At 38.4% G+C, this 17,458-nt stretch overlaps 1 protein-coding gene across 3 annotated transcripts; it reads right to left on the bottom strand.

The window, feature by feature from the left end:
• Positions 1-231: 231 nt before the first annotated feature.
• On the bottom strand, positions 232-14,203 carry MTFR2 (mitochondrial fission regulator 2). 3 transcript variants are annotated; one of them, XM_019648082.1, is made up of 8 exons: positions 14,117-14,203; positions 13,446-13,562; positions 12,824-12,919; positions 12,250-12,362; positions 11,095-11,330; positions 8,615-8,975; positions 2,756-2,930; positions 232-1,076 (listed from the first exon to the last, which is right to left on the bottom strand). In XM_019648082.1, exons 2-8 carry the CDS (start codon positions 13,506-13,508, stop codon positions 1,005-1,007), a joined length of 1,116 nt encoding a protein of 371 aa, XP_019503627.1. In that variant the 5' UTR covers positions 13,509-13,562; positions 14,117-14,203; the 3' UTR covers positions 232-1,004. The 3 variants fall into 3 exon arrangements, with proteins under 3 accessions (XP_019503627.1, XP_019503626.1, XP_019503628.1); XM_019648081.1 differs by having other exon boundaries at positions 12,824-12,928; XM_019648083.1 differs by lacking the exons at positions 232-1,076; positions 2,756-2,930 and adding an exon at positions 7,759-8,121 and having other exon boundaries at positions 12,824-12,928.
• Between the last annotated feature and the right edge of the window lie 3,255 nt (positions 14,204-17,458).

Genomic DNA, 17,458 nt, shown 5'->3' on the forward strand with positions numbered 1-17,458 from the left:
GCAGGTGTGCAGGCTGAAGGATCTAGAGAAACGTGATTTCCACTCACATCAGTATATGGGCAGAAGGACAAAATACCTACTCCAAACCTATGTTTCATTTGTATTACTCAAGAAACTCTTTCTACAGAACTCTCTTTCAAAACAAGTTCAGACTTTATGAACTAGTAGTGAGAAGAAATAAATGAATTTGAATTGCTACGAAACACAACCAAGTTAAAAAGGCATATTTATTTTACATTCTATTTACAAAGGAAAGAATGTAACTATAATAAGGAACAGAGGAAATAAAATGATAGACATGCATATTTACATAGCAAGTATAGGCAAAATTATGAAGAAGATTCTTTAAGTACTAGCATTTATCAAATCAGTTTTTAAAAATAATTCTCTATCACCTCAGAAGAATTTTTAGGAGGCTCAACCTATATGATTCAAACTATAACTATCTTAATGAAAAAATTATATTCTTTGAAAATCTCCAAGGTCCTGGAGGTCAACCAAGTCAACCAGATCACTACCAATTTTTTTAAAATTCAGAGGCTCTTAAATTAGAAAGTCATAATTGCTTTAAAAAACTCAAACATACTATCATTTGCTTAGTACCATACAGACTTAGCTTACATGAACTTCTTAATCCATTAAAATGGCTCCTGTTACCTTACAGTGAGACCCTCTATATGAAAAACTAATGTTCTCTAATGAGAAACATTAAGTCATTTACTATTTAGCTCTTAGGAAAATCATTCAAAGTGTGTATTCAGCCTTTAATAACATTAACATACATGAAAAAAAATCAATATACATAACTATCATCAGATCCAGCTGCTGGATCTTCTAAAACCACACAGGTATTCTTAAGAGTCAAGGTTCTTCGGGCCGCTGCCCTAATACACCCCAGGGTACAGACTTCATTTAACTTCATTAACAGAAGATTAACATGTACTGAAAGGCATGCCGGCATATTTCTGCAATCTTTCCTTGTAAGGGTAGACAGCTCGCATTGTTCACACCTTGGTCACACCTTTTGTGTTTGTCAGTTCTTCCTTTAGTTCTGACTGTGAAATGTGATGTCCAAACTGAAATAAAGCAAATGTTTACCACAGAAATTATTCTAATGTAAAAAAACCAAAAAACAATGGCACCAAATGGCCCCTTGAGGTTTAATTCATTCAACAATAACTAGTTATTTGAAAGTGGGCTATGTGTCAGGCACTGTGCCTGAAAATATACAAAAAGAGGTGTTCTTTCTCTAAGTTGCTTGTATTTGGTTGGAGAGAAAGTGCTAAGAACAGTGAACAGTACAAAACAAGCCTGTGATTCCTCATTGACTCACTATCATTGGGAAACAGTATGTTCCACGCAAGTGAATTCTTAGGTAACTGAAGGTTTTCCAACATCCCAGCATTTTAATAAACCAAGTTCTAGTCACTGCTCTGCCAGTCAGAGGTGAGGTTACAGGCAGATTACTTAAGCACTAGGAGGCTCATTTTTCTCGTGTATAAAATAGGTAACAATTGCTGGGTTTTTGTTGCTGTTGTTTAGGATATTGCTGTGAAAATTAAATGAGATGAGCAAAAAAATACTTTGCAAGTTATAAATTTCTATACAAATGTTAAAACATTTATTTTTAGACATATTTTCATTTTTATTGTAATATTTCTAAACCATATAAAGTAATACCTTGGTTTGCAAGCATAATTCGTTCCAGAAACAAACTACTCATGCTGCAAGACATCACTTGTTTACCACGTTAAAATGTATTAGAAATATTTGCTCGTCTTGCAGAACACTCGCAAGCCAAGTTACTCACAATCCAAGGTTTTACTCTACCTTTTTGTCTTCTTAGAGTCAAGAATTTCCTGACTCTATCATGTTGATGATAAACATCAGATATTGTGGACACACACACACACACACACACACACACACACACACACACTAGTAACTCAGAGACCACACACACTAGAATACGAGGATAATTACCCCGATTCTGTTATGCTCTCTGAGTTGCTATTTGCTTCTTAGTTTTTCCCTATCCTCCTCTTCTGACAGCTACCACTCCTCAGTGCTATCTACCTGCCTTCAGACGCTGTCCCTCTTTCACAGTCCTCTTAACAACAAGGCTTATTCTTAGGTGGTTCCTCAGCTAAATTATGAGATGGGAAAACCACTCCCAAGATTAGAATTATGTTTAAATTAAAGAAAAGAGACTTCAAGTAAGGAGCAATCTTAAGCGTCAAGTGTTTTAAATATAATGGGGTATCCCTTTAAGTAACCAAAAAGCATTGTCATTGAAGATAATTATACTCCTATTTGCTTTTTTTTTAAAGCACAGTTAACATTCTATTTAAATAATCCAAAGACTATATTTGACTGAGAAAAAGACTGGAGGATTCACATTCACAGGTTAGGTTGAATCTATCGCACCATTTTTCTCGGGTCCTCCAAAGTTTCCGACACCCAGTTCATATTTCAGACAGCAACATCAGGCAAGCACCTGTTCAGGGTGAACCATTACAAACTTATGCACAATATTTTCCTAAGCAAGTGCTTTATTTAAAAAAACTTCATAGGAGGCTATAAGCTAAAATGAGCATGTAAAAGTTAATAAAAACAACAGAAAACATTAGCAGCAGCAACAAATAATTGTATATAGCCCATTCTGCATGGTTAATGCAAGAGAGCTTGAAGGCAAAGTTACATCATGAACACTTTAGAAAAACTGAAAAATTAACTGTACATTATTAGAGCTCACCCTTGAAGTTTCTGGACTGGAAAATGGAGAAGACTCCCATGACCTATTTTCTTTCTCAAAGGAATCATCACCTTGAAATGCAAATTTCTGCTTAAGTGCCTGGGATATTAAAGACACCGGATCCCATTGTGAATTCTGTCTTTTCCTCTTATGAATGGGTCTGCCTCCAGGTGACCTATTTTTTTTAATTGAATAAATTAAAACTTTGTGTAATTTAAGCTCCTTATTGACAAACAGCAGAAACACAAGCATAAAGTGTTACAATCTAATTAGTCTTTAAGAGATTGAAATTTTTTTGCCACGAACGATATAGGAACCAGAAAACCAAGAAACCAACAACCTTGTTATGACCTAGGATTGATCATATATCTCTGTGCTAAAGAGCTTTATTTTGAATTATCTGACTTTTCGTGGAAAATTTAAATATTTAAAAACTTTTAAAAGGACTATAGAGTTCATGAAAAGAAAATAATTAGGCAATTGTTCATTCACTCTTTACGTGATGCCTACCTACTATTACACCAGGTCCCGTTTTACACTGTGAGGGGAGATCCTGCTCCCATGGAACATTCTGGTGGCAGATAATCAATGAACGAGTAAACAAGGTCACTGTGGAGAGCAACGAGTGCTGCGAGTAAAACAAAACAGAGTACGAGGGCAGTGACGAGGATGCAAGCACTTTAGGTGAGATGATCAGGAAAAGCCTCTTTAAGGAGATGACAAGGAATCAGTTTTAGTGTAAACATCCGGTGCAGCTTGGCATGTGTGAGAAAAGAAAAACAAAAAAACAGGAATAGCTGCAGTGCAGAGTAACATGGGAAGGGGGACGTGAGGTCATAGAGAGCAGTGAGGGCTGGATCCTGGAGGGACTTACAGGCCACAGCAAGGGGTCTGTGTTTTACTCTGAGCCCATGGAAATCACCAGAGGTTTTAAGCAGGGAATGGCACGATCTGACTTCAATTTTTAAAGGATCACTCTGGTTACTAGATGGAGAAAAGATAAGGAGGGGAGAGTGAAAAAAGAAAGACCAGTTTGGAGGCTACTGCAGCTGTCCAAGCTCGATGAGATGGTGGCTTTGACTGGGAGGTGGCAGTTGGATCATGAGCTATATGCTGATGGAAAGAATATGGGGCAGAAAGGAAAAGAAAAAACAAGGATGATTCCTAGATGTTTGGACTGAGCAACTCGGTGACAGTGTTGCCATTTACTGATAGGCAATAGAATTGGGGAAGAACAGATTTTCAAGGTGCAGGAAAGGAACAGGTAGGAAGGAAGAGTTCTATTTTGGGCATGTGAAACTTGAGACACCTGAGATACGCAAATGAAGATGCCAAGTAGGCATTTTGTCAAGTAGGTATGGGGCTCAGAGGAGAGGTGGGGGATAGAAAATTAAATGGAGTCATTAGCATACAACTGGCTTGTAAAGCCACAGGACTAGATGAACTCACCAAATAGATGTGGATGGAGAAAAGAAAGGGGCTGAGGTCTGAGCCTTAGACATACCAACATTCAGACCCGGCTCAGGAGGAGGAATAAGCAAAGGAGTAAGAAGAAGTGGACAGTGAATTAAGAGGAAAACCAAGTCTGATTTCCCTGAAGCCAAGTGAAGAAAGTGTTCCAAAGAGGAGGGGACCACAGACAATATCAAATGCTGCCAAGGGGTCAAGAGGAGCAATGCTATTTGACAAATGGAGTCATGATGACCTTGACAAGAGCAGTTTTCACTGGAGTGATGGGGAGAGACACCACATTACCATCGGTAAAAGAAAGCAATGAGAAATGGAACCAAACTATAAGACAACATCAAAATTTTCTATCAGAAAGGGGAACAGAGAATTAATAATGGCTGGGGGTATACGTGTTTTGAAGATGGGAAATACTCAGGAGTAAGGAGAATCAAGTAAAGAAGGAAATGTGATGGTGAAGAAGATAGAAAGGATAACTTTAAGTGAAATCCTTGAGAAGATAAGAGAAGGGGAACCACTGACCATAGGGAGAGCCTGGACATGAACAAGGACACTTCTCACAGTAATAAGATTTGGAAGGCAGAGAGCGCGGGTAGTAAATCTGTAAAGATGTGGAAGTCTCATCTGATTTCACAGTAATGTATAAAGCAAGGTTAGCTATAGAAACATGAGAGAAAAGTTGTAGAAATATGGAGGGTATTCTACTAGCCTCTTAGTTGTTTGTCCAGTGATGGTAGCAGTCAGAGTCACCATTTTACACTGACGGTGCCCAATGATACCAGTAAGCGATCTACCGTATTTGCCGGCGTATGAGACGACCCGGCGTATAAGACGACCCCCTAACATTTCCACTCAAAATACAGAGTTTGTTATATGGCCGGCTGTGTGCGATTTTGCGAGTGTGGTAAAATCGCATAACAGCCGAGCATACACCCAGCAGCGCTGCTGATGCCTGAACGGTATGTGGAATGAAGTGGGCGGGCATCGGGAGGCCACTATGGCACGGGGCAAGCACTATGGGCAGTCTATCTGAAGTGTACCTGGCGTATAAGACGACCCCCCACTTGGAGGCATATTTTTCAGGGCCAAAAAATCGTCTTATACGCCGGAAAATACGGTAGCTGGGATCAAGTGTGTACATACAGCCATAAGACTTTTCACTATACTCGCTGCCTCATACAAGGATCAAATCATAACCTCGTTAATAACAAAATGACCTGTCTGTCCTAACACTGTGGTCCAGAAAATATATTTCTTACCAGAAACCTCACTGAAGGATTTCTAAATGAACCTGGCAGATGTGTGCAAAATCCTACTAAAATGACAGTAAAGAAGTAAAAAGATGTATACCCACAAAGACAAAGAGATTATACAAGAAGAGGAAGTAGATAATAATTTCAATAAAATGTTGAAAAGTGGAAACCTGATGAAAACGAGGGACGGGGAAGAGGTAAGCTGCCATCCTAAAAAGAGATTAAAAAGTCTACATACTGAATGATATACTCCTTTCCTGTTCTCTTTCCCCATTCAAACTTCAAACTACTGGTTCACAGCCCTGTCTAATTCCTATCTCTCCTGACCAAGAAGGGGATTGAAGAAACTCTCTAGGAAAACTCTCTAGCCCCAGAGAAACATACAGCTACTGAAATACAGGGTCTGGTCAATAAAGCAGCAGTCAGATTCCTTACTCAATCACTACATTGTAAAGCCCACCAGCCGACAATCAACCTCACACAAAGAACCTTCAATCAGCTTTTCAGTGCCTCACCTTTAAATACAGCCAACAATCATCAGATACTTAAGAATGACTCCAAAACTACAGCTAGTAGCTAAAATCAACAAGAGGAAAAAAGGAACTCAGGAAAACTAGATAATTCAAGAGCAAAAGAAACCTTAAAACTCTACGTAATATCTTCAGTGGATTAAAACAAACAAAAGCAACAAGATACAAAAAAGGAGCATTCAGAGAAAAAGGAATGGCTCTTGAAAATTGAAAATAGGACGGCAGGTAAAAATGCAATAGAAGAGGCCCTGAGAGCCAAGCGCTGCCACCATGTCTTCCGGAGCCAGCGGGAACGCCCCTGCAGCGCCTAAACTGGAGGCCGCTTGGCAAGGATCAAGGTCTCTCAGGCGGCTGCAGAGCCCCATCAGCACCGCATGCAGAATGTCTGCAAAGGTGTCCTGCTGGTCGGTATTCCAGCCGGAAGCAACCCTTCCAGGATCCCAGATCCTATGCTTTACCCTGAAGACTGTGGGCAAGTTCACTGAGGAATGTCTTCAGGTGCAATGTGATGAAGGACTGCCTCCAACTCTCAAGAAAACACTTTTCTCTAACCAAATGATTTTTAGATATTTCAGATCTTTCCTGTGACCTGGTCCTATAGCCAAAATTCTACAGAAATTGATGAGTTTCTACTCAAATTAGGAAACTAGGCAAAGGAGTAGACTTTTAAATAATAATGACCTGGTTTGTTTGGTTTTAAGTTTTTATAAGGTTTTATAGTTTTAAGACAAACAAAAACCTTACCACCAAATATACCAAAACGCACCTCTTTCATAAGTGAATTACTAGTGTTTCTATACTTGGAATATTATGTTTTTTATTTACTGGATGTTTACATTTTGGGAAGGAAAACATTCTTATTAAAAAATTGAGTATTTGTAATTTGTTGTTCCTAAGATTTTTATACTGTAACAAAATTTGTTCCCTTCTTATGAATTTATACAACTTCTAAATGAAGATAAGCCAATGAAAAAATGGGGGAAGAATAGGCTTTATTAATCAAATGATATCTTGATTTTTCTAAATGAGATTGCTTTATTTGTTAACACTAAACATGGGAGCTGTTTCTTAGCAAACCTATTTGGAAAGATTAATATTGTGTTGTGTATTAGATTGTCCCACTGTGTGTGTGAAGCAGATTTGATTTTTGTCTGCTTACGTTCCTCTATTCCTCTACTTTAAAGTTGTGGTTGTATTTTTTGAAAAATACATTATTTTATGTCTTTAACAAAAAATGTAATGTGAAAAATCTTACAAAATAAATGAATTCTTAATGTCATAAGCGTTTTACTTGATGTGCATTTGATTTAATTTGTGATATTTGAAAGGATACTCTGTGTAATCGTCTTTGAAGAGCTTGGAAATAAAATTACTGCTTCATTTAAAAAAATGCAATAGAAGAGTTGAAAGGTAATTGAAGAATTTTCTTAGAAAGTATAATAAAAAAGCAAAGAGAAAAAAGTTGTAAAAGGAAAGATATGAACATAAGAGGAATAATTCTGGTGTTCAAACATCTAACAGGAAAAGAAAACAGAGGAAAAGAATGGGACAAAATTACTGAAGAAATGTTTATAAGAGATTTACAAAAATGAAGGACCTATAATTCTAGATAAACTGAGTCCACAAGTGTCCAGTATAAGAAAAAAAAAAAAAAAACAAAGAAAAAGAAAAAAAGAACTCTCCAGGGCACATCATCATGAAATTTCAGAATACCAGGACTAAACAGATCTTAAATGCTTCAAGAATAAGGAAATAGGTTTCATACTAGGAATGAGAATGACATCAACTTCTCAACAGGAAGACTGGAAGCTAGAAATCAATGGAACAATGTCTTCAAATTTTTGAGAAAATGATTTTCTGCCTATTATACTCCCAGCCAAACTAGCAATTCAGTGTGAGAATAAAATAACGTTTTCAGATATGCAAGTTCTTAAAATAATGTACCTTATTGCACTCTTTCTCCAGAGGCCATAGGAAGATATGACACCCTGTAAATGGATGATGCAACACAGAAGAAAGAGTAACACAATGCCCATGATAATGAAGGAAATCTTTAGGAAGACAACAGTGCAGTAGGCTTAGAGCACCAAGTGAGACTGGACAGGACAGAGGGCTCCTGAAGGAGAGTTTAAAAAAAAAAAAAAAAAAAGAACTCAGAGAAGCAATTATTAACTCTAACAGAAAAATAAAATCATTCAGCAAACAAAATATTATCATATATAAAATGGCTTCCCTGTAAATATTTACTGTTATAAGGATGTACATTCTGAATACTGACCTAACTAAAGACTTCAATTTAACCATGTAATAAGAAGTGTATGTATGCGTGTGTGAGAGGGTAGAATGTCTGAGAATATATTCCTAATCTTTAACAATGGGAAGTAAATATAATTAAAGTATCAAGAAATAGCAAAAGAAGTATCTTGTTTCAAAAACATGGAGATAACACACTAGAAGAAAGGCTCAAAAAAACTGAAAATGACTGTGGGATAGGCATTTGGGGTGAAAAGAAATAAAAGAAGACATGTATATGTTTACTTTGATAAATATAATAATTTAAAACATCATTGATAAAATTTTGGTTCATTTCTCAAATTATGACAACATACCGTTCAATGGCACGAAGTTTAATCTTATTCATATCCTTGAGAACATCCAACATGTTTGGAACATCTTGGTTTTTCTGGTTTTTTGAATGACGACTATAATTGGTCTTGCTAGCAGCACCTGGGTGCTGTTTTTTCATTTTAGTTGCTGAATTATCTGAGTCACAAGTATTATTAGATCCTGGTTGTACAAGAGGAGCACATGGAGGCGGTAGAGAAGAGAACTGAGGGGGCAGTGGTGGTGGAGGAGGAGGACAGGGGAGCCCTGAACTTGAAAATGGATCTGATTCAACACTCTGTTGAGCAGTCTCTGATGATGGCATTTGTCCCAAACCACCAGGCCCATCATTCAAGTCAAAGGAGCCTAAAAACAAAGTAGTCTATTGAAAAATCATGCAAAATTCTCTTTAATATAACTTACAACACTACTTAGAACCAAAACAGGACCAATTTCTGTAATGCTATTAAAATAATGGAGTGGCTGGGAAGGACATGTGGCGAGAAGTCCCATCTACTTGGTAATTTCCCTAAGAGTCAGGCGAAAGTAAAGTTACTTTTAATCCAGTTAGGACTCTCTGCGCAGACCCTTTAAAGTGGGAAGGGGGAGGTACATTTTAAAAAGAAAATAAAAAGTACTTTTTCAGTAATTCACAATCTGAATTTCATCCTGTATTTTAAAAACAAAAACATGATCAAAAACTTAGTTAGAAACACTCAGGGTCGGCTGAGTGGCTCACTTGGTTAAGAGCGTGAGCTCTGAGCAACAGGGTCGCCAGTTCAATTCCCACATGGGCCAGTGAGCTGCACCCGAACTGAGCTGCCACTGAGCCTCCAACTGGCGGCAGGATGGCTCAGCTAGTGAGAGCACACGCTTCTAACAACAAAGTTGCTGGTTTAACACCCGCATGGGATGGTGGGCTGCCACCCGCAACTAAGATTGAACACGGCACCTTGAGCTGAGCGACCGTGAGCTGCCAACGGGTGGCCAGATGGCGAGTGGACTTGAGCTGAGCTAGCTGCAGCGTCCACAACTAAGACTGAAGGACAACAACTTGGCTGTTCCCCTTCCCCAATTCCCCAACATGGTTCCCCTCCCCCAATTCCCCAATAAAATCATAAAAAAAAAAAACACTCAGAATGGTATATTCGCTCTATGATGACACTGTAGAAACACACAAGCATGTAGTTTTTAGGTAAGAGCCTAAGATGAGTACAGAATACAGTAGTCCCTCCTTATCTGTGGTTTCACTTCCCATGGTTTCAGTTACCCATAGTCAACCTCGGTCCAAAACAATCAAATGGAAATCCGAGAAATGAACAATTCATAAGTTTTAAATTGCATGCCGTTCTGAGTAGCATGATGGAATCTTCCACCATCCTGCTCCGTCCTACCTGGGATATGAATCATCCCTTTGTCCAGCATCTCCACACTGCATACACTCCCCACCCATTAGTCACTTAGTAGCCATCTGGGTTATCAGGTCAACCATTATGGTATCACAGTGCTTGTGTTCAAGTAACCCTTATTCTACTTAATAATGACCCCAAAGCTCAACAGTAATGATGCTAGCAATCTGGATATGCCAAAGAAGTGTCATGAAGTACTTCCTTTAAACAAAAAGGTATATATATACATATATATATATATATATGTATATATATATGAAAACAACATAGCATACATAGGGTTCAGCACTATTCATGGCTTCAGGCATTCACTGGGGGTCTTAGAACCACATCCCCTCAGAAACGGGGGACCTATTGTACTTAACTTTTTCACAAGATTTGCTCCTGAAAGGCTGTGTCACGATAGCTAAAAGAATAATTTTTATGTGTATTTATGTCTCATTTTTATTATTATTACACATTATATAACATGTATATATTATTTATATATTATTATGCATTATATATTTATAACATGTATTTACATATTTATATATAAATTATACATGTGAGTATATGGATGTGTATATATACATATTTATTATGTGTGTGCATGTATACAGGTTAAAGCAAGTTATGTCTCTAAAAATTTAGAAAAGGATCATCTGGAAAATATTATTCACCTAAGTTGGTGGAAGAATAGCAGCAATAACTTCAAATTACAAATATATGAAGCCTCAAATCTATACTCTTCTTTCAAATTAGTATATTCTCTCTTAAATTTCCAATGCTTTTCTGAAGTGCTAGAAAAGTTTACTTAGAAAATGGGCTTTTTAATACAAAACTGCAATCTTCTGCAGTATCTTACTCTTCTTTAAACCAAAGCCATCTCCCTCAATACCAATTTGTCTTAATTTATTCTAAATAAACATCAGACATAATAATTTTATTTATCCTACATCCTTTTATATTTAATGTCATTCATAAGACACATGAACATCAAGCATTCTTATTCAGAACTGTGAATAAAACTTAAATAGTGACTTAAATACTAAACAAGTATCATCTAACAGAAACAAAAATCCAATGCTACTTACCAGAATTGATACTGTTTTTCAGTTCCTGCATTTGCACAATTGCAGCAATCTGAGAGCGAAGAAAAGTTAGTTCATCTTCAAGAGCAGCTATTTTTTTAATTGCAGCTTCACTTACAGGCTGATCATTTTTCATTGGTTTGTTATGTCTTGGAGCAGGTGACAATGGATCCCAAACTACTTGCAATGGATGAAAAAATTTACTTTTCTCCTCTTCCTCATTTTTCCATACACCATTTCTGTGGGTGGAAGGAAGGAAGAAATGGAGGGAAAAGGAGGAAAATTTTCCAGGAGGAATAGATGATTTCAGCCAAAGAGGAATAAAGACACCAAAACAAAATCAGAGTAGCTCTCTTTATCCCATGATTGTCTCAAGACTGAGGACAAGCACCGACATCTTTTATAAAGTAACTTTGTATTTTCAACATATAGAACAGAATGTAGCCTTTAATAGGTGTCCAATAAATGATCAATGAAGGAACAAACCTTCCTTTTAGATTGTAAAACAAAAATAATTATCCTGTAACTGTTCTGCCTAATCGTTTATTTATTTAAAAGTAAAGTTGATTTATTTGGAAATTCTATGTCTCTGTATACACATACAAGGTACTGAAAGGCCTTATATTCAGTATAATGTTAAGGGTAAATTTATGGTATTCTAATTTTTTTAAAATCGATAAACCAGTTGGATACATTAAAAATTCAGTCGTAATATTTGAATAATTGATCCTTATTGTGCATAAATCCTGTATCTGAATAGACTAACAAATAACTTAGTATTCCGTAGGAGAAATACATCCAAATTTTGAAATACGTTTAACATCACTGTCTATAAAAATTATATAAGTTTTGGCTAAATATATAAAATAAAATAAATCTAGTATCTAGTATAGAAAACAGCTTTCTCATAAAAATAAACACAGTGATTCTAACATCCTTTTAATATTCCTTCCTAGGCCTGATGTTAGGTTTAAATGTTCATTAAGAAAAACTGGCTAGAAATGAGAAACAACCAGTCATCCTCATTAGGAAAATATTAGTAGGACACAGCACAGTAGAGAAATAGACAAAACAATTAGTCTGAACAAACTTCAACATGTCCAAGAATTGAGACTATAGAGCACACCCCCACTTTCCAAGATAAGTATATAAAATTACCGAAATCTGAGATAATTGGCTTCTTCATCATTTGCCACACACAAAATATCAGCAAAAGATGGAATTACAGATCCACAGTTACCAGATTCTACAGAGTTCAGGAGTGGGATCAACTAAAGGAAAAAAAATGAAAAAAAATGTCAGAGCTCTGCAGGGAGTGGGGAAAAGACACATACATGCCCAAGGAAATTAAATAAGTTAAAAATCAAAGAGGAAAAAGGAAAAAGGATATTCAACAGAAAACATGCACCTATTAGCAAGAAAAAATACTGAGGAAAATACTATTCTGAAGTCTAAACGTGTAGCACCATTCTCTCCCCTGATTAATGTCATAAAGCACAAACTAAAACAATAAAAAAAGCTACTCAGCAATTGCTTTGTACCTGCCCAACTTTCAATGTAATGAAAGAAAGAAACAGACACAAAAACATATGTGAAATGACTTGTTTCCAGGAATGAACCAAAGGTTTCTGGCTTGCAGGAAATATTTTTCTTTTGTTCTACCTTATATCCTTAGGAGGACCTATGAATATTTTACACACAGTAATTAAACAATGTACATTGACTGACTTACCTCAAAATTAGGCCTGGGACAAGGTTCTAAAGGAAGAATTTTCCCAATAATACGAACAATACTCCGAGTTGATCCATAGTCTTTATTTATCCAAATCTGCAAAACCTATTTAACATAAAGCATTGTTTAAAAAGTACTCTATTGGGCCAGCCAAGTGGCTCAGTTGGTTAAGAGCTAGCTCAAGAGTGCGAGCTCTGAGCAACATCGGGTCGAATCCCAGCCTGAGCTGAGCTGCCAACAGGTGGCAGGATGGCTCAGCTAATAAAAAACAAACAACAACAACAAAAGCATCAAAAATGGACTTTCATTTTTCCTAAGATCCCATACGAAGGACAAAATTTATTACGAGCAACAGATATAGGTCACATCCTATTAGCATCCTCGTGTATACTATATACAGTAAGCATTTGTTGGCATTTGACCTACCAGGTAAACAGGTTCCTAATAATCTTATCTCTTTTTCTAGCTCAAATTAGCAAAGCTATACTATTGCAAATTCACCTTTGTTACACCTAAAAAAAATAACAATTTCGCTTTAAATGCTTACATGTAAATCATTTTCAAAATGAGACCCAAGAACAAATAAAACAGGTTCATTGAAATTTATTAAAGAACATTTTACCTGGTCCATGGGAACACCAAAATATTCCAGCATCTCTCTTAAGATATTCAATATGAAAGACATTGATGAAGCAAATACAGAAGCAAATTCAAGAAAACATCATCCGTTTCTTAATACCTTCAGGGGAAAAAAATTAGAAAATATTGCTCTTGACAAATAAATAATTGTCGCATAAATTGTATTAAATAACCTGAAAGAGTCCTTTCGTTACACATTACACCATCAACTAATCTCTTCTGACCAGCATTACTGTGAAGGAAGTCACAGAAAAAGAGAGGAATGGGGAGTGGGGCAGGCCTGGTGAAGGTAATTTCAATTTATCAGTTAAATTGCATTAAAAGTTCATAGTATGTTTATGCCTAATAAATATCAATTAATAGACTGGACACTTAGCAAGGAAGCCTTCCAGTTAATTGCGACAGCAAAGCTCTCTCTCTCCTTTCAGGAGAGGTTTGAGAAAGCAGGCAGGGGACCAACCCAAAGCTTTAACAAAATGAACAGTAGCTCTTCCTCACAAACGTAGCAGAGTGCCACCCACCCCTTTAAAGATAAGTGACCTTAGTAACCCAACTAGTATGTAACTGGCCGAGGCTAGCGTACGGTCGTGTACCTCGCTTTGGCGGCAAACTTCCTTAAGGGCTCTCCTAACCTAGCATAGTCGCCTTGCTCACCTTCCTCCAAAGCCGAGCCTCCCAGCAAACACGGGAACGTCAAGATAGGCCCTGTTAAGGAATCCTGCCTCGAAATCATCCGTCGACGAAGCCGGGCGTGCGCTAGTCCTGGTCCAGGGCTGCTCAGATGTGTCCAGGAACGCTCAGACCCGTGTCCGCCCCGCGCGCCTCCGCTTGCAAGCCACAGGCGGTAACGACGCCCCGACTGACCCGGGTATGAGACTTGGAGCCCCTTCGCTTAGCCGGGGTAACGCCAGAGGAGGCGCGGCAACCTCCTCCCGTGTCCTACACAACCGGCGTTCTCCTCCAGGACCGGCTCACTATTTCCGCCTTCCTGGACGAAAATCAAACTCCGCGGGCCGTAACCCCGTGCCCGCTCTTATTGGACAAGGTTGAAGTTCACTGCTTGTGATTGGTTGCGCTATAAAGTCAGGTAATTTCGGCTATCTGGACAGACTACTGGGATTTCCTTCTCCTTTAAGAGGGCGTGCCTTCCAAGAGGCAGCCAATAGAAATCAATAGGCAGCTGGTGGGTGGGACAGGCACAGCGGGGAGAGAGAAGACGCACGCGCAAGACGAGGCTTTTGGTTCTCCCGGTGCTCTCAAATACGGGTGTCTATAACCGGGCATTTTGGAGCCATTACGGGCCCTAAAGCCAGGCTTATCCGGAGTTTGTGCTCCTCACAGATCTTCTCAGGAAAAGTATGTCGCCCCCTACACCCAGACCCTAAGCGGGATCGCATTCCGAAGTCCGTTTGCCGCGAGGAGTCGCAATTTGTTTGATCATTCATTCGTTCAATGAGCGAACATCTATTATATGCTATGGGACTAGCAGAAGCTAAGTACTGTTCTCGAGGGATCTGCAGCTTTGCAGTACTTAGAATGTTCCATCACGAAACGCTCCTGGTTATCCAGGCTCCCAAATAAGGGCTGGACACTGACCTGACCTAGCCGCGGATGGCAAAGTGATGACTAAGTCATGACAGGTGATAATCCATTTTTCAACTCGTATCTGAGGTTACTGGCTTCACAAGAGACAAGTTTCCTCTTCTCGTATTTCAGCAAGGGATGAAGAGTAAGTACCATGACAATTTGTTGCCTGCTGCTGACCTACGTAAAAAATGGGTGAAGTTTTTAACCAATTTCTCTATGGCCCATAACATTTACTCATTCAACTAATACTGAATGTCGTGTAACAGGAACCAATCTAAGGACGGGGGAGGCAGGGAGAGGGGTGGCTTACAATAATGCCCAAGGCAGGTAAGGTCCTAGTCCTCCTGGAGTTTACAGTGAGATCTCAAAGAGGCTTTCTCAGCACCATAGCATCTCTTCACCACTCTTACTTTTGTTTTTGTTTTAGCTGAGCCATCCTGCCACTTGTTGGCAGCTCAGCAGCAGCTCAGCTCGGGTTGAGACTTGAACCGCTGTTGCTGAGCTCGCACTCTTGAGTGAGCTCTTAATCAACTGAGCCACTCAGCCCACCCTTCACTCTTACATTTCTTTATAGCAATTACCACCATGTTTATTTATGCTCCCCCAACAGCCAAACTGGGCTGTACTCTCCAGAACAGGAACCTGTTTTGACCCATGCTGTTATCTCCAGTGCTTTAAGAGTGCCTGGTATATAACAGGCATTTAATCAATATTGTTAAATAAAATAATTGATTATGGGATGAGAGAAAACAGACACCAAGAATGACTTGGAAGGAAGCAACTGGAAGAATAGTGATTACAGTGACAGGACCAGTAGTCTAAACTAGATTAGGATGAAAGAAGGGGCAGAAAGTTGTTGGATAATATAAAAGTAGAAAGCAAATGGATCAGCAACCTTACATGTAATTAGTAAATCACATATTCTCAAGTTCCTTGTCCTTCCCTTTTTCCCTGGTAACTAAGTTATCATATTATACCCTCCTCCCTTTCCAGTCTTGTTATCAAATAGCACATAATAGACAGGGCCAGAACGAAATCATCCCTTGAGAACTTAACGGGAACTAAAGCCTCCTTCAGGCTGCATTAACAGAGCTCAACACTTAACTGAGTTAGGTAGCAAGGTGAGCCCAGAGCAGATGCTACACCCCTCCCCCGCTCTCCCCATGAATGCCTTGCTAACAATTCTACCCTAAAATTTCTCAGAGGTCCTTCATCCATTTTGTTTACTAAAGCATCCATACATACATCTTGATAATCTTTTGCAACTTGATATTAATATCATTTTTTCTATTGTTTCATGTAAAATAATTTTTCTGAACGTTTCGAATGGTGCAGGAATCAGAAAAGCTTCCCACTTTTTACATAGCTACCTCGTTTTTGAGTCGTGTTCAGAAATATGGCTGCTTGCTTTGTAAGGTTTTCCTGGCTGTGGCCCCCTCCTTTGTCTATTGTTTGTCCTGCTTGATTCCACTTTCAGTACTTTCTCCTCCATGTGGAGTCCTGTCCCTAAAAGGTCTCTCCAATCCTTACTGTGGGCACCCTGCGCTCACTATTGGAGGGGGAAAAAAACCCAAAGTTTCAGCTGGCTAATGTAGGATTCTCCTTTTCTCATCTATCAGATGGTAACCCAATTCTTCCTTCTACTGACACAGGAATCAGTACCAGGCAGGTTGGTTTGCCCCCATCTGCTTATATTTGGGGGGTTTGTGAGAAAATGTCTGTCACCTAGTTTAATAGTAAATGCTGTCCATAGGTATTTGGTTTGTTATGTAAGGGTATTTTTCCAGAACATTCTAACACATTATAATCATCATACTATGTTCTGGATCCCCAAGACCAAGAATTTTTCATTCATTTTACACCCAATGCCAGGCATCCTTTTTCAATGAATTAATAGAGAGAAGATAAGGGCTGGCTTAGACAAATGCTAGAAAGATATGTACTCAATCTTGCCAACTGCCCAGAACTTCATTAGCCTAGTGACGTAAGCCTATGTTTTAGGTGATTAGGTTAACTCAAATTACTGTAAATATCTTAAACAATGGGGCAGAATACAATATAACGTATTACACCGAAGTACAAAATAAGTCTCTCCGACTTTAACCATGAGTCTCATGAAAGGGTGATCTCCAGATTGGGATGTACACACCCAGAAAGTTCATTTAAGTTTTATATTTCAAAAGGAAAAATAATTAGGGCATTTTTCCTTGTTATGCCTGTTTGAAGCTTTTCACAGCATAGCAGTAACACAGTACACTTCAAACAGACTAGTGCTATTTAAGATTACACACCTCTTAAAGTTTCTTTAAAACTTGACAATTATTAAAAAATTTTAGGGCCGGCCGAGTGGCGTGATGGTTAAGAACTGGCTTGGGACACCAGAGGGCCCCGGTTCGGATCCCACATATG

The sequence above is a fragment of the Hipposideros armiger genome, unplaced genomic scaffold (genome assembly GCF_001890085.2).
Source record: "Hipposideros armiger isolate ML-2016 unplaced genomic scaffold, ASM189008v1 scaffold_120, whole genome shotgun sequence".
In the NCBI taxonomy this organism is placed as follows: Eukaryota; Metazoa; Chordata; class Mammalia; order Chiroptera; family Hipposideridae; genus Hipposideros; species Hipposideros armiger.

Bases quoted from the DNA above. Each gene is read 5' to 3' on its own strand.
- MTFR2 (XM_019648081.1), bottom strand. From the start codon at position 13,508: ATGTCTTTCATATTGAATATCTTAAGAGAGATGCTGGAATATTTTGGT. The intron at 12,363-12,823 runs GTAAGTCAGTCA...TTTTTCCTTTAG, and splicing joins GTCCCAGGCCTAATTTTGAG to TTGATCCCACTCCTGAACTC. The intron at 1,077-2,755 runs GTGAGCTCTAAT...GCTTTATTTCAG, and splicing joins CCAGTCCAGAAACTTCAAGG to TTTGGACATCACATTTCACA.